Raw genomic sequence first — 18,122 nt, forward strand, 5'->3', positions numbered from 1 at the left:
AAATATAAAAAAAAATTATAAAAAAGAGAAAATGTTCATTATGTACGAAAATATGGTATACACCTGTGTGTGCATTTTTTTTTTAGCTAGCCAGCTAGCGCTAGTACATATAAAAATAAATGGTTGTGCATATTTCATGAATACACAAAACAAATGAATAAACAATGCATAGATATATGTGACAACAAAAAATGAGATATATTCTTATCTCTTGATGTTATAGATATGGGGAATGCCCATTTCGTATTCTTTCATAACTTATCTGATCAATAATAGGGAAAATTATTGCTTATGGCTAGATAGCCAAAAACTTAAAAATTATTGCCGAATGGCAATTTAATATAATATTTATAAGCAAAAAAATTGTAATATTTTATGAGAGATTTATTTGGATTTTAAATGATATTCCACAAAAAAAAAATTAAATAAGACAAAGTAAGAATTCTTTTTAATGTCGTGGTTTACTGGTCTTCTGGCTCATTAATTATCTTTGAACAAAGTGGAGTTAATTTATAATTTTTTTGTAAAATTAAATTTTTTAAATTTGAAAAGTCTTCCTTCATTTTTAATTCTTTAAAAGCTAACAGAACAAAACTAAGGGTATTGATATTTATGGTAAGTGATGTGTCTTTTTCTTGTAAAGCAATTAATTCAGTGTAAAGGGAAATAATAACATCATATTTTTTTGCATTTACACAAGTAATCATAGCATTGTTATATAAGAATAATAAATCTTTTCCAACTATTCCTATTAATTTGGCTATTCTTAATACATATATAGAATAACTATAAATACCACAATTTTTAAAAGAATTAAGTACATATACAAATGGTAATATATTTTTTTTATTTAACATTTTTTTTATTTGCATTTCTTTAAATAATTTAAATGCTTTTTCATAATCATCAATATTACCATAGACATTTAACATAATTTGATAAGAAACTGAATTATGTGTTAATAATAATTCATCATATTCATTATTCCATATATTTTCAATAATATTAATTTTATTACTTAAGCTTAATGATTTTAAAAGATTATTTAAAATATTTACATTTATATATTTTTTAAAATTTGGATCATCTTTTATTTTATTATAATAATCTAATGCTTTTTCATAATTTCCATTTTTTCCTAATAGATCAAATATATTTTCAAAAATGAAAGTAGAAGGTATATATTTTGTACTATTTAATAATTCTTCAAAATATTTTATTCCTTGTTCATGTAAATTTGATATATTACACGCAAAAATAACATTAGCATATTCACTATATTGTATTTTATTATTATTATTTTCAACATTTTTAATTTTTTCAGTTAATTCTTTAAATTGAGCATTATAATAATTAGGTGTATTATCTTCTCCATTATTTGAATTAACTTGTGCAAATGTGTCTTCCCACCTATTTGATTTTTCTTTATCATATTTTGAAGTTAATTCTTTGAAATTTTCAACAAATGGATCATTTCTTAACTTTTCTAAAAATTCAATTGCTTTATGTCCATCCCCAACTTTGGAAAAACAACTTATCATAATTGAATATATTTCATAATTGGGTCTAATATTATCTGATTCCGTCATTTCATCAAATAATATTTCAGCATATTCAGCTAAATGATATTTATCACATAATGTTAAAATAAGTTTATAGGATATTAAATCTGGTTTTATATTTTTCTTTTTCATTATTTCAAATAATTCTATAATTGAAGTTAAACATCCTTTTTTTTCTACTGCCGACAATGCTGCATTAAAAGCAAGAGTAGTTGTATTTACATCACTACTTGATGATATAAGATTCATAACTTTTACCCAATCCATATTTAAAGGAATTACACTTTGTTCAATTTCTTTTTCCAAATGTTTTTTTTTTAAAATACTGTCATCATTTTGATTGTTAGTCCCATTATTAGAATTGGTGTTCTCACCATTTTCATCATTTGCATATGCTCTGTAATTATATTTCTTCCATTTTGGAGTGACACCTTTTTTGTTGTTAAATAGGCTGGTTATTTTTTTTCTTTTTGTTTTCAAATTTTCTAAAGTATTTGTATTTACTATACCATTATGGATGGGGCTTAAAAATAGAGCATCATTATTTTTGCTTGTTCCCAAATTAACACATAAACATGTTTTTAATATAAAAAATATGTAATACAAATGTTTTAATCTCATTTATATAAAATAAAGTTCAATTTTTTTGGATATACAAAATGAATTATGCTATGTTCATACGCCATTTAGTTTGGTATATTTTATTACATTTTTTAAAAAGAAATATCCAACACATGTCAAGCCAGTTACATATTTTGTAGGTTTTCAAAGCGGGTTAGCCGATTATAAATCGTTTAATTTTTCATTATTCGCTCTACAAGTATACATATTTTTTTTTAATTTATTTTTTCAACAATATGTGGGGAAGCTTTTCATTTTTTTATATACTATACTTAATGAATATTTTATTAAAATATTTGTTGCACAATTGTAGAGCTAGTATTGTTTACAAAAATCGAAGCAAAAAATACAAGCTTAGGGAAAATTATTATTATATGAGTATAATTATGTGTGCAAGTAAATATTATTCCTTGTTCATAATAAAAAAGAAAAGGAAAAATTATTTAAAAATATTTTTTTAAATCAAATAATGGAAGTAACATATTTTTAGTTGAACCTTTATTTATGAATAAATTGTACAAACTTTTTAAAGGTTAATGAAATGGTATATTTTGCCTACCAAGCAAGATACATATTTTTAATAATAATGCTTTGCCAAAGTTAGGATTTGTTTTTCCCTCATAAATTATGAACAGTTCATAATATTATGAGAAATACTATATATATATATACACTATACTATATATATAATAACGAAAAAAAAAAGATGGATCATACATAAAATGTTCCTCTTCATATTGTACCATAAAAAATAAATACACAGATTAAATACAAACAAATTATTAAAAAATAGAAAGCAAATAAGACACTAAGTATTATTTAAATACTTAGAATATATATGTGCATTTATGAAATATGTTTTTGTTGAATTATCTTATAGTATCAATTATTATATACTATGTGGTTATATGCGCACACACCTACTGAGGTAAATAAAGTAGTATACATTGTATGCGAAAGAAACTTTTCATAAGGCATATATTTTATTTTTTCTAACAAAATTAACCATTAATTTTTGAAAAGTATTATTTATTAAATGATTAGAAAAATTATGAGCCTATGAATTTTGCATTGCATTTTTTGCGATATCAATTCTGTTAGGGCAAATCGAATCAACTTTCATATTAATGTAGTATATCATATCACTGTATTCATCTTGATCTTCAGATCCCCAATATATCATAATTTTTTTTCCATTTTTATGTAGCAATTGTATAAATTCTTCTGGACTTATATTAACTTTTGAATTATCGCATTTTATAAAAAGTGGTTGTTTCTTTAATCTAAATGAGAAATGAGCCCATCCAGCATTATAATAATCTAAGCTTCGTAAAATATCAGTAGCATTTGGTAATGGTTCATCATCGGAAAATAATAAAGCTACTGGTATATTTAAACGATTATTTGATACTGGTCCTATTTGATCTATTCTTGGTTTGTTAAATTTTGGATAATCTTTAAAATTGTTATATGTATTATTAAATTCGGATTCATCTCCTTGTAATACCCAATTAAAAGAACTGATTTTTATTTTATAATCTTTATAATTTTCTAATATATCTAAAACAAATTTACCTAAATCTTCTTTGGTTCCTTTTAATTCGATATCATAAGATAAATCCTTTTTATATAAATTTAAAACATCAGTTAATAATGGAGGATAGTAAAATTTAGATAAAAATTTAAAAAATAATATTTTTGTTTTTAAATTGTAGTTTTTTTTTTGAATATATTCAATATATAAATTTTTACAATGATTACAAGTTATATTTGAAATAAATTCTTCTTCTGTAATCATGTTATTTATTTTTTCTGAATTATAATGGGTGCTTTTATTATTTTGAAATATATTATTCAATAATTGCTCTTCATCCTCTTGGGTATCTTTTTTTAAAATATGTTCCGTAAATAAATGCTCGATTTGTTCAATTTCTTGCATATTTTGATGAACACGACGAGATTCATGATATACTTTTCTTCTTTGTGATTTAATATTTTCGTCTAAATTAAAAAATCTAGTTTGGCCTTTATTATCATTTTCAGGGCGATTTTCGAATAAACTATCTTTTGCCATTAACCAAGGTTCTTTAAAATGGTATGATTGTAATTCTTCAGCTGTTATATCTTCAATACGTACATTTTCATTACCATCGCCACAAGAGAGTGTATTATATATATGGCCTTCATCAGTTCCATGAATAATAATTACTTTATTATCCTTAGTAAGCCAAACATCTAGTTCGACACCATCTAATCCACTATCTCTAGCGTATTTAAATGAGTAAAGCGAATTTTCGGGATAAATAGAGGTTCCACCAGCAGTACTGGTCCCTGAACCTCTATGTCCTACAATTGCAGTTTGAACTCGCCCCATAATATAATGTAGTTTTACATATATAACAGTGAATACAAGTAATATATTATATTTATTCATTTATAGGGTCTGTAAGTATAAATTTATTTATGGTTCAGAAAATAAAGAACAAAATAAATATATACTTTATTTAAAATGGAATTAATCACGAAAAATTTAATGATATGCAATAGGGAGACAAATAAAAAAAAAAAAATAAATAAAAATAATTATATGTAATTTCTAAACAATATAAAATAAATAAACTACGAAAAAAATAATAATAGGGTATTTATAAATAATACAAATTATTGTGTAATTCTCTAGTCACGAAAAGGGGGGTGCAATAGGTAGAATGGATTATACTAAAAACTTTTTATTACAAATTTTGCAAATAAAGCGAAGAGTAAAAAATGGGATATTCTTCATAAATTAATGATTAACTATTTATACTTTTTATAATTATTTTTTATAATATTTTTTATAATATTTTTTATAATATTTTTTATATTTTTTAAATATATTTTAAAAAATTTTTTTATATGCTTTCACAAGATTAACAAAACACGCAAGAATAAAAGAGTATGCTAATAAGACCCTCCTAAGGTATGAGCTCAAAAAAAAAAAAAATATAAACTCATCTAATATTAGTTTAGTGTATAGCCTTTTAATATGCTTAGGTTAATGGCTTCATTTTTGTAAATAATTGAAATCGGCGAATATCGAAGCATTGAAATATAGAATGCATATAACTAATTATAATATGGGGTTTACGGAAGTGTTATTACACTATGCATGCACATACAAGTAAATAAAATAAATAAAATAAATATAATATACAATATATTGCTCATGCTTTAGTTATCATGAAAATGGTATACTATATTATTGGCTAGTATTATTTTTTTATAAGCATTTTTGGAAATAAAATGTGTTGAGGATTATTAGTGGCTTTCAATTAACAATGTTTTCGCATGTATATTATATTAACACTACGAGCTACAATTATTTTTTAAATATTTTTAATTAATATACATGAAATAAAATAAGATATCATAATTGGGAATATCATTTTTTTATATATTCATATGTGCTTATGAAATTTTCAAAAAAAAAAGAATTCTTCAATGTAAATCCTTGTATAATAGTGACATTAAATTGCACACATTAAATCCTTCTCTATGTAAATTTACATCATGTGTTTGGAAAAAATATAAGAAATATTTACATAATAATTTATATTGAAAATGTTTCTATTTTTATATAAGATATTATCTTTATAAATAGTTTACGCATGTATGTATATACACTCTTTTGTGTATTTCATACGAAGAATGGCACTTTATAATTTTAAATTATATACATTCTTTATTTACATATTTATTATATTTTTTAATATGATAAATGTGTAAGAGTTAAAAAGGGGTAGTACAAAAATAAGGCAGTTTTTGATATTTTTTGTTTTTTAAATAAATTATTTATACAAGACATAATTTTTATAATGATATATAATACGGAAATAAAAAATCAATGAATAAAAATTTGTGAAAATAATTTGTACGTTGTGGTACATTAATGCATGCACACGTATATGCAGAACACTATTTATAGCTAGTATTTTATAAAATAAAAAAATGGATTATACAGTTGTGTATTATTAGTAAGGAGTCTCTTTTTGGTGATATGCTTTAGTGTTGGGCTGATCTGATTTTTTTGTATTCCTCCATTTTTATTCGTTTCTCATTCATATATTCTTGTCGCTCATTTTGTCGGTTCCAATATCCTTTTTCTTTCCACCAAATAATAAGATCTTTAAAGCTTCTTTCAGCTTTAGTCCATAGCTTAAATGATTTATGATTTACATATATAGAGTCTTGAAGAAAGATAAGATCTGCTTGTTTATCTTGATGTTTATTATATGTTGAATAATTTTTTTGATGATGGTGTGGAGGTATAACCATTAATGTAAATCGCAAAGGATTTATGTCTTGCATATTTTTATCATCATTATTGTCGTGCTCTATTTTATTAGTTAAATATATTGGAGGTATTAAAGCCCAGACGATATTATCTGGTTTTTGAAAACTTTCTTGAGATAATTCTTTTCGTATTTGTTCCATCGTTTTTTTTCGTTTACATTTTGGATGGTTATATAATTCTAAGAGATTTTTTTTTAAGTTATTACAAAATAATGAAACGATATTTTCCATTGATTTATATTGTTCATTGTTTATAATAAATATTTGTTGTATTTGTTGTGATGCTTTATTTATATTTATATTATTTGGATGTATATTTTTTTCATGTATAGTAAACTTAGCTATAACAAATGGTTGATCACATGTTTTGATTATTACATATAATTTATTTATTTCATTAGATGGATATATAATAGATTCACCGATTGAAATAGTTGGTTGTTTTAAATAAGTATGAACTTCATGATATGTCCATATTTTAAAAATAGGATTTGTTGAATATTTTTTATTTTGATAATATTTATTTTTATTTTTAATTCTCATTTTATATCCACCATCCATTTGTTCATCTCCTTCATCTTCATCAAAATCTTCGATATCTTCATTATCATTTAATTTTTTAAAATGGTTTTCAATAAAATTATTATTGCTATTATAATCTAAATCAAATTCTGTTAATGGTGATAAAATATCAGAATGAATTGGGTCTACTAGATTATTTAGAAACTGTTGTTTTTTTATTTTTTTTTTATTTTCATCTGTTACAACAATTTGGAAATTTGTTTCAAAGGTGTTATATAAATTATATTTAACTGATGCTATTCTTCCTTTGATTATTTCGCCAATAACGGATTGATTAATAAATTCATCGTCTTTTAATTTGGTACGATTATATTTATTATTATAATTTTTATCATGTAAATTTTCTGCATTTGAATTTATATAATTCATTTTATCTACATAATAATTTTTTAATTGTTTTAAAAAATCTCGTGAATCACTGATATAACCTTTTATATTATATGGGAGTATTGTTACTTTGATTAGTCCATTGTGTTTATTAATAAAATTCATTTTACATACAACTTCAGATCCAACCATCAAATTTTCTTTCTTTTCATTAATGATTAAGTAGAATAATTCTTCTTCTCGTTTTTTTTCATATTGGCATCTATAGTCTTTATATGGATGTAATAATTCATTTTTCACAAACTTCAAATATGGATATATAAATATGTTTGTATTATTATTTATCTGATTTTTTTTTTCTAAATAATATTTCTTCGAATATTCTTTAACTTCGATATTGTTGATAACTTTTTTCTTGTCCATAATATAATTAACAATATCATATATATTGGTATCTTTTAAAAAATTATTTTTTTTATTTTCAACACTATTTACAAATAGATCAAGAATAACATCATGATAGTATAATGGATGTATACGTGTATTATCTAATGCTTCTACATATTCATTACCACTTCCGATAATACGAATAAAGGATGCACAATTTAGATAAACACAATTTCCAATTAAATTTTTGTTTGAAGATAATGTAAGTAAATCTTCTCTAGTATTTAAATTTCTATTATGTAACAATTTCATTAGTTCTTCTTTCTTTCTTAATCCTAAACCGGATATATAACTTAGTGTATTACCAAAATGTTGTTTTTTTTTTTTCACAAAATTTATATCACATCCTGTTTTATTTACAATATCTAAAATGATTCGATAAAAAACGTGTTCTAATTTATACCCACAGATATATTTTTGTAAATCGTGAAGACAGATGTTGAATATATTTTTGTTTTCTTCTTCAAATAAGGATAGAACCGCATCTAATGGGTTCTGAACGTATCTACATAGGGATAAACAGAGAAGAGCTTCTCTAGGATATTTCGTTATCAAATCAGTGCTATATTTTAAATTATTTGTAACAATAAATGGTATATACAAATTTTCAGCAATTATAACATATTTTGAATCAGTCAATAAGGAAGTATTATATGGAACAGTGGAATGGAAGTGATTTTTTTCATCTTGTTTTTCTAAATTATTTTTATTATTATTTAGAATATTTTGAATGTAAGAAAATACCATATAAGATGGTATATCTCTAATTCCAACACATATAATATCTGGTTTTATTTTTTTCAAAAATGATAAAAAGATATTAATATCGTTTGCTATTTGTTCTTGTTCTATAATACTTTTTTCTTTTTTTACAATATCTATATATATATTATCCAAGTGAATATATTCAATGATATCACCATATATATCACATGCCACAATGTGTAATCGGATTCCAAAATTAATTGGCTCGCATATTATAGACACTACTTCATACACATTATGGTTTTTTTTTATATTATTTATGATAGCTCTCTTTTTTTTTTTTTCATCAATTTTATTAGATATATAACTTTTTTCTGATTTATCTGAATAATTGTCATACGTTAAGTAATGTTTTTTTTCTATATCATCATGTTCTTTTTTGTGAGTTATATCCTTTTTCTTTTTTTGACCATGCTTATCATCTTTATATGAATTATTATCTGATGAATAACTAGAATCAAATAAATCAGGTTTATCTTTGATACTATTTTTGTTTGAACTTTTTTTATTATTTTCATCTTCCTTATTTTTGATTTTTCCTTTTTTCTTGTTTGTCTTATCATTAGTACTAGTATAGGAATCATCGGAGTAGTATTTTTTTTTATTGCTTTTTTTAATTTTATGTTTTTTTTTTGAAATACTTTCATCACTATAACTTCTGTATGAACCATCACTTTTTTTGTAATCCGATGAATAGTTATCTAAACCATATTCTGAAGAATCATTTCGAATTTCTTTAATACTCTTTTTTTTATTAGTTTTATCTTTCTTTTTGTTTTTATCTTTAAAAATATCAATTGGTTGAACATTTAAAGTTAAATAAAAAGATTGATGTATATATGCCATAAGCCAATTTTGTGCACTTGCTAGTAGTAGGTTTTCTAGATTTTTTTTAAATAATGGTAGCAATTCAATACATAAAAAATTATTTAGAATTTTTTTTTGAATATATACAAAAACATTATTATTTTCCATATCATTATAACAATAAGCATAAGATAATTGTTTTAATATATTGTTAATCCATTCATTATCTAAATTTTCTGTTTTTATTAATTTATTTCTTTCTATATCAAAATATGATTTTACATCTAATTCTCTTTTATATTTGGATGGATTATTACTATTTTGAAATATAAATATTTTTTTTTTTTTTTTTTTTTTCAATTGCTCTCTTTCATTAAAGTTTTCATTTTTCCATGGGACATTTTCATTTGGTAAAATTGGATGAATAATTAGGTTAAGAAGTTTATTTTCTTTATTTTTTAAAATTTCTAAATAAATATGTTTATATTTATGTAAATTATAATATTTTTCGAGTTCTAATTTTTTGGATTCTATACCTATTTCACTTTCATCTAACTTCGTATTAAAATAATCGACATTGTAATTGTGAACATAACATGGATCATGACTATTTAAAATGTTATCATTACTATCTATGCTATTATTTGTAGTATCTTTATTTTGGGCACTATTTTCTTCAGCATTTTCTTTAACTTTTACATCCCAATTTGATTCTCGAGTTGTATTTTTTCGTCCCATATCATTTGGATTCGATTGAGAGTTGTTCATAAAATGTTTTTCATCTATATGATTAAGTAATAGATGCACAGGGAATCGAAATAATCTGTAAGACAAGTAGTCAGGATTACTCGTATCTATGTGTGCTTCCCCTTCGGGTGTACTGACTGTTGTTATAGATGCATATTTCAGAAAAAAGAATCTGAAGATATATTTTATACAAGGGTGAGAGGCCAACAATTTTGAATAATAACAAATAAGAGTTTTATAAATATCTTTATTGGCAACATCTTTTGAAAAAAATGATTTACACCATTCATCAATTTGAAATTCGATATTTAAATTATTTCCATAAATTTCAGGTACATTTGTTACTATATGTTTTATTTTAGAACAGTCATATTTAAAATAGTTTTCATCTTTATCTAAATTATATTTATAATCATGTCGTTTTTTATCATATCTTCTTCCTCGATTATCATATGAAAATGAATCATCATATTCATTATCAGCATTGAATGAACATATCTTTTCATTTTTTATTATATCAAAAATGTATGCAATATTTTCATAAAATTCATCTGTTGTAAGAAGATATTTATCCCATATATTAAATTTATTTCTTTTTACAAGATTAAGAAATTGTAATCCAGGTATATTTTGTTCTACATAATCAACTTTTTGTGTATTCGTTTGATCAGCTTTATTTTTTGATTTATCATTTTCTTTTTTTTCTTCTATCAAGTCTTCACCAAATAAATCGTCTTTCATATATTCTTGATCTTTGTCGGAATTGTTTACATCATCTTGAGCTTCTTCATTTTGTATGCACAAGACAGTGTTATCATCGATCCCAAAATTGAAACTATTATTATCTGCTTGATTTTGAGTATTTGAATAAAAATTGATAACATCATTTTTTAAATAATAATAATATATATTAATATCTTCATAATATATTTCATTATATTTTTCTAATAGTGTAAAAATATTTGGATGAACTTTATTATTTTGGCTAGCTAATAATTTTAATTTTTTTTTTAGCTTACTAATTTTGACATAAATTTTATACCATATTTTATCTAATTCAAATATATCCCATAAAATATTTAAATTGAATGGTGGGAATATCAAAAAAGATTTATGAAAAAATATAAAAGGTATTTCATTTTTATGTTCTATTAATAATTTTAATGTTAATATACATTTTTTTATTAAAAATTGATCAGACAAAAAATCACTTGGATTTATATGTTCATAAACATTATCATATGTTTCTTCTATAATTTTTTCAAAATTTTTTAAAGTAAAATAGTATGGATATTTTTCTTTTAATTTATTTATAATCCATTTAGATTCAATTAATAATAATTTTTTGGGTAGCTTTTTTTTTCGATTTTCATAATTAAAATAATATCTTTCTGGAATATCTGAATATCTAATTAAGTTATCTTTTTTTGTCAACAATTCTTTAAGAGCTTCATCTGGTTCTACAATTTTTTTCCATTTATTTGATGCCAGATCTAGATCTGTTATTTTCCCTTTCTTTTTGTGTTTATTACTTTTTTTCTTCTTCGTTTTTTTATCAATCTTTTCTTGAGGAATATCTTCATCAAATAGATTGGCATCGTCATTTAGGTTCGCAATAGCGTTAGTTTCACTTAATATAGATGATTTTTTATTTTTTTTTTCACGAATACTTGTACTATCATCATCATCCTGATCTTCATCGTCATAATAATTATATTCTTCATATTCATCATTACCTTCTCCACAGATATCATCATATTCTTTTTCATATAATTCATCACTTTCATTTTCTTCACTACTTAAATCATTACTATAGTTATCTTCAATACTTGTTGTTTCCCTACTGCTGCTTTCAGTTTGTATTTCATCACTTTGGTCTTCACTAACTTTTTCTAAAACACCATCTTCATTTTCCAAATTTTCAATTTCGTCCTCTTTAACATCATAATCAGAGTCATCATCCATTCCTACTTTTTTTAAATTTTCATTTATATCATCAAGGAGACTATTAATTTTTTTTTTTTTTTTTTTTTTTTTCTTAAATTTGGTATCAATATCTTCATCAGATATTTGATTTTTTGAGAATAAGTCACTTCCATCTTCATCATCTTCTTCGTCTTCCTCTTCTTCATCTTCTTCATTTTCATATTCATATTTTTTTTTTTTTTTAACTGGGGAAACATTAATTATGTCAAGAACAGTATTTACATCTCCAAATGTTTGTCTAATCATTTCATGAATATAAGAATCTGCTTTTCCAATGTGTTCCGAATTATTTTGATAACCATCTATTATTTCTTCACCTGCATTATCAGATTGCTGATTTCCTGCAGTATCAAACATATTATCATCATAATTAAATAAATTATTTTTTATATCACTTTTTTGTTTTTTTAAATTACTTTCACTATCATCAATAAAATAGCTTTTATGTTTTAATTGATCTATTTGATTTTCATTTATATTATTTTTATTTTTTTTATAAAATGAATCATCATTTAAAGTTTTATCATTTCGATCATTGTATGGACTACCATCATTATCATCATATTCATCATTAGATTCAACATCTTTTATTTTTTTTAATCGTCTATGTTTGGTATCTTTTTCATTTCTTGGAACTTTGATACCTGTATTTTCTGCAATCAATTCTAGATCTTCTTCATCTAAACTTTTATTTTCAAAATAATCATATTTTTTTTTTTTTTTTTTTTTTCTTCGTTTTTTTTTCCCTTCCTCTTCTTCATCTTCTTCTTCATCACTATCAACAATAAATCCTTTCATTTCATCGTCTTCTCCATCTTCTTCTTCTTCATCTTCATCCTCTTCATCGTCTTCTTCCTCCTCCTCTTCCTCATCCTCCTCTTCCTCTTCATCCTCTTCCTCCTCGTCATCTTCCTCTAGTTTCCTTTTATTTGACTTTTTCAGCTTATTCTTTTTTTGTGGGCTTTCATGCTCATTCGCATGTTTATCACTTGCCACTTCATCATCGTCATCATCATTTTCGTCTATAATTTTTTTGCTTCTTTTGTTGCTTTTAAATTTGTTTGTAATTATTAGATCGTCATCATCATCTTGGCTATCCTGATCCTTTGGTGGGGTTGGAGAATTCTGATCGTTAGTCTCATTTTCCGCATGATCTTCCTCTTCTCCTGTTCCTTGTAACTTTTGTTTAAACCTTTTTAAACCTCTAAATAAGAAGCCTTCATTTTTTCTTTTAGAATTTTGATTATTTTCAGGTTCTTCATTTTGACCATCATCCTTTTTATTTTGATTATCTAAACCCATTGTTATTCTTTTTCGTCATTACTTTGATATATAACTTTTGGAACGCGAGGAAGTTTTAAAAATATCTATACAAATGGGCCTATACATAAGTATTCGTTATATATATGTATAATATATTCTAGTGTTTAATTTATCATTCCTGTAATTTATTTATTTTTTTTTGTTTTTTTTTTTTTTTTAATTTGTTTCCTTCTCCTTTTTGGGGGATGGTAGAGAAGCAGTATATAAAAATTTAGTAAAAATTGTATATATTATAATTATAAAAAATGGAAATAAAAAAAAAATATATTCAAAATAAGTTATTCGGTTAAAAATGAAAAAAAATGTGTTTTTTTTTTATTAAATTTTAACTATAAAAAAATGAAGTTTTGAAAAAAAAAAAAAAATACAGGTTTTCATTCTACTATTTTAATTTATATATACACGCCGATTTTTTTGAAATACATATATAGTTCGGTAGATTTATGATTATGTAAATTGAAGTGGAATTAAACCATCAAAAGGGTTTACATATTATATATATATATATTATATTTTTTTGTATTAGGAAAAAAAAATTTATGGCAATATTTGGGAAAACAAAAAATATATGTATGCATGTATAGTATTTACTTTTACCTGACCAAATGTACATATATTTCACAATTTTCTTCTTCATCAAAATAATGAACTTACTACATTGTTATTAGTAGTTACAAAATGTAATATGCATGTGTATATAATATATATACTAGGATTAGTGGAGAAATGCATTTCATTTTTATGGAAATCGTATAATCCTTTTTTTTTTTTGTTTATCTTTTATATACATTGTATTACACAAGTTTTGTATTTAAAAAAAAATTTTATTTCATCTTTATATTTCTTATATTCTATTTAGTTAAAGATCAAATGAGATTTTTATTTTTATTTTAATCAACTTCATAAGCATACCAATGTCTCTGGATTTTATGATAAGTCATTTATACTTCGGGTAGATAAAAGTAAAAATGATGAAGCCACATAAATGTAAAATAAAAATATTATTTTGTTAGTGTATATATGTTTTTGTTTATTATTCCTTAACACTTAGTATATGTATCTATATACATAGATAAGAATAGAGGGTTTGTAAAAAATAAAAATATTTTTTTTTTGTTGATGTAAGCAAAATGGAGTATAGAGAAAATGATTGGAATGAAAGACAAAAACGTTTAGAAAATATAATTAAAAAAGAATTTTATTCTAATGAAGATGTAGTAGAATATTGTGAAGATATAACTAAAGGTGGTGTTATATCTAAAAATAATTGTGAACCTGATAAATGGTGTAACTGTTTTAAATGTGAATATATTATATTAGTTATTACTGAGTATGTAAAAAAGGAATGTATATTAGATAATTATGTTGAAGCTTATAAATATTTATATGAAAATATTGATAAATTTGAAAATAAAATATTCAATAAGTTTGATATTGATGATATTGTTTGGAAACAGATTTATCAAATGCCTAAGAATGCCAAAAAGGATAGCCAATCAAATTGTAATAATACACAGAAAAGTCTTCAAAGCAGTGGAATCAAGCAATGCAATGAACCAAATAAGAACAGTACTAGTGGTAATACTAAAGATGCAAGTCATAAAAGCGAAAGCAAATATATGTTTAGCTTAAATTTTAAGGGGGAACAAGAAAACAATGAAGAACGTAATTCTGTTGAAATGGAAGTATATACTATATCAGCCATTTTAAAAATAAAAAACAAACTTTTAAATTCATCACCAATGTTAAAACAAATTATAAACACATTATCATACTATGATGATAATTATTATTATATAAATAACAGAGTAGGAATTATTGAAAAAATTAAAAAACAAATTTATAACTATTGCTGTAAAAGCAAAAAGAATAATAATTCCGAATTTTACATAAAAAATCAACAAAAAAAATATATGCATATTAAAAATGATGTCTTAAATAATAAGACTCGATTAAATGCATTTGCAAAAAATGATGAACCATATTTATATGGCAATGTTAATTATGATGAAAATGGGTCTGATGATTTTACAAATGCTAACACCCAAAATGATAATAAGAATAACGAACCAAACCTTTATAATGACAAGCATTATAGTAACACAATTAATAATTGGGAACAAAATGAATATTATAAAAAAAATATAATGAATAATATAAATAATTATGATCTATCATTTGATAAAAATACGCGATACAATAATGATATATTTTTTGATAATGGTGAAGGAGAAAAATATAATGAGCTCGTTAATAAAAAAGAATGGGTATTCAAAATTTATGAAATAAATATAAGATCCGATAAAAATTTAACAAGTCTAAAAAGTATTGTTACATTAATTGAAATGATTAATCTGGTTTATTTATATTTTATCAAATGTGTTAAGGATACGAAAAAAAAAGAAATAAATAAAAGCTTTGAGCATGATCAAAATTGTGAAAATAATTTTTTTTGTGATGAAAAATGTTATGAATTTTTTTATAATATTATTTCTGGAAGTATAGAAAGTAAGACACCTAATTTAAAGAGACGAGGGAAGAAGAAAACCCAATCGGAATCTTCGTGGTGTTCCGATGATGATCAGGAGGAACCTTCCTCATCGTCTGACAAGGGCAGCAATAAAAGTTGTGATAAAGATTGTGAAAGTGATTCGATTAAAGATTCAGAAGTAGAATACGAATCTGATGACGGGAATATCAGCGATTCATCTATTCGATTAAAGGATGACAGTAAAACGAAAGATAGTAGTTTGTCAATAAATCAAGAATGTTTAAATATGGGTAATGGATGTGAAATATCAACCATTTTAAGTAATGAAGAAATATATAATGTTATAGAATATGTAAAATATATTATTACATCTATTGTAAAGGAGTGTGATGGTTATTTTAATATCGAGTACTTATATACTTTACACATATTTGAGTTAAAATTATTTTTCGATATTTTAAAAAAAAATATTTTAAGAAAAAATATACAAGATGATCTTTTAATTATGTTAACATATTGTGGATATAAACTTCAAAATAATGAAATAATCAATTTTAGTTTTTGGAGAATTATAAGTATATTTGAAGATGGTGATGTGCCTAGTAGTTGGACAATCCTGAACAGTGGAAACAAAGATGGTAGTGAACGTACTGAAGGGGCAAGTGATGTATTAAGAAAAAAGTATATTGAATTTAAAAATAATGTTAAAGAGATAACAAAACAAAACGATAAAAAAAGTGTAATAGAAACATGTAATACAATTTTTTATGAATCATTAAATTTAATACCTAAAGTAGAAAATGGCAAAAAATATTTGAGCGAGATTGACATAAATAATGGATGTTTTTATTTCAAAAAAAATTTAATTGATAAAAATGTTTTTTTGAATTTTATAAAAAATGCGAAACAGGAATTCAATTGTTATAATAATATAGAAAAGGGATATGTTATAAATGTAGTAGAAAGGATAAGAGATTTTAATGATTATTATTCTTGTTGCTATATTTTAAAAAATAATAAAAAAAAAGTATTAATGGGGTTCAAAAAGAAAGGCGAAAATAAAGTATATATATATAAATATGATAAAAAAATAAAAAATATATATAGACATGTAAAAAAAAATACTGTTATATCAGGATTTTTAGGAGTACTAATATGTAATTTTATTGGAATGAAGATTAAAATATATGATAATGGAATAAATAAAAAATATTCAAATTTTTTTCCAAATTTTGAAAGAAAAAATGTTATAACAATCCGATTTGAATCCAACATAATAAGTGAATTACCTCGCCATTTTATTTGTAATATATATAAAGAAGATAAAAGTGTAAAATTTATATATGAAAATAAATGTCCAACATGGAACGAAGAAAAAGAAATTTATGAATTACCTTTTTATGGTCGAGTTAGAATGGCGAGTGCCAAAAATCTACAATTAATTTTAAAAAAATGTGTAATCAGTAGCTCAAAAAAGGCATTATTTTCTAATACAACCATTAACGATTTAATAGATTATATGAGCACAGAAAGGAATAATCAACTTCCGGAATATACTGAAACATTTAATAGTAAAGAAAGTAATGGTAATATTGCATATGCCAGTGTCAGTGATGAATATGGCTGGAATGCAGGTGTTCCATTCAAAACAGAAAACAATGAAAATCATAATAATAGTAGGAAGAATAATGGTGGTATACAAAATGAAGAGAGAGAAAAGGGTATCATAAAAAAATTCCCTTTTGATGTAATAAAAAATAATTTTAAAATAAAAAACGAAGAAAAATTTGAAATTATAAATAATGATCAAGATGAAATTTTTCTTATTTTTGGTAAAAATTCAAAGGATTTATTTACTTTGGATTTTCGTCATCCTTTATCTTCCTTTGAAGCTTTTTCTATAGCAATTTCTTCTTTACTAAAGAAAAAAGCTGTATCCTAATTTTTTTTTTTTGTGTGTGTAATGTTTATTTTGTTTTGAACATGTATGCGTATTCACAATTTTTCAAATATACCATTGGCTATATGCAGTAATTCGCATATATATACATATAACTATTTGTGTATAAACGAAGCGTATATTGTGCTTGTCATAATATGCATTTATTTTATGGGTAGCTAGCCATTTTTAT

General features: G+C 23.2%; 4 protein-coding genes across 4 annotated transcripts; 1 reads left to right on the top strand and 3 right to left on the bottom strand.

Moving 5' to 3' along the window:
- Positions 1-461: 461 nt before the first annotated feature.
- Positions 462-2,183, bottom strand: PCHAS_1036600 (pentatricopeptide repeat domain-containing protein, putative; the record flags this gene model as incomplete). Its single annotated transcript, XM_737909.2, has 1 exon — positions 462-2,183. One exon carries the CDS (start codon positions 2,181-2,183, stop codon positions 462-464), a length of 1,722 nt encoding a protein of 573 aa, XP_743002.2.
- A 1,057-nt stretch (positions 2,184-3,240) lies between these two features.
- Positions 3,241-4,617, bottom strand: PCHAS_1036700 (glycerophosphodiester phosphodiesterase, putative; the record flags this gene model as incomplete). The annotated part of the gene is made up of 1 exon (XM_736676.2): positions 3,241-4,617. One exon carries the CDS (start codon positions 4,615-4,617, stop codon positions 3,241-3,243), a length of 1,377 nt encoding a protein of 458 aa, XP_741769.2.
- Positions 4,618-6,224: 1,607 nt separating this feature from the next.
- On the bottom strand, positions 6,225-13,478 carry PCHAS_1036800 (transcription elongation factor SPT6, putative; the record flags this gene model as incomplete). Its single annotated transcript, XM_736744.2, has 1 exon — positions 6,225-13,478. The coding sequence occupies one exon, from the start codon at positions 13,476-13,478 to the stop codon at positions 6,225-6,227; it is 7,254 nt and encodes a 2,417-aa protein (XP_741837.2).
- A 1,151-nt stretch (positions 13,479-14,629) lies between these two features.
- On the top strand, positions 14,630-17,932 carry PCHAS_1036900 (tubby domain-containing protein, putative; the record flags this gene model as incomplete). Its single annotated transcript, XM_016798459.1, has 1 exon — positions 14,630-17,932. The coding sequence occupies one exon, from the start codon at positions 14,630-14,632 to the stop codon at positions 17,930-17,932; it is 3,303 nt and encodes a 1,100-aa protein (XP_016655663.1).
- Between the last annotated feature and the right edge of the window lie 190 nt (positions 17,933-18,122).

This window comes from Plasmodium chabaudi, assembly GCF_900002335.3.
Source record: "Plasmodium chabaudi chabaudi strain AS genome assembly, chromosome: 10".
Classification (NCBI taxonomy): Eukaryota; Apicomplexa; class Aconoidasida; order Haemosporida; family Plasmodiidae; genus Plasmodium; species Plasmodium chabaudi.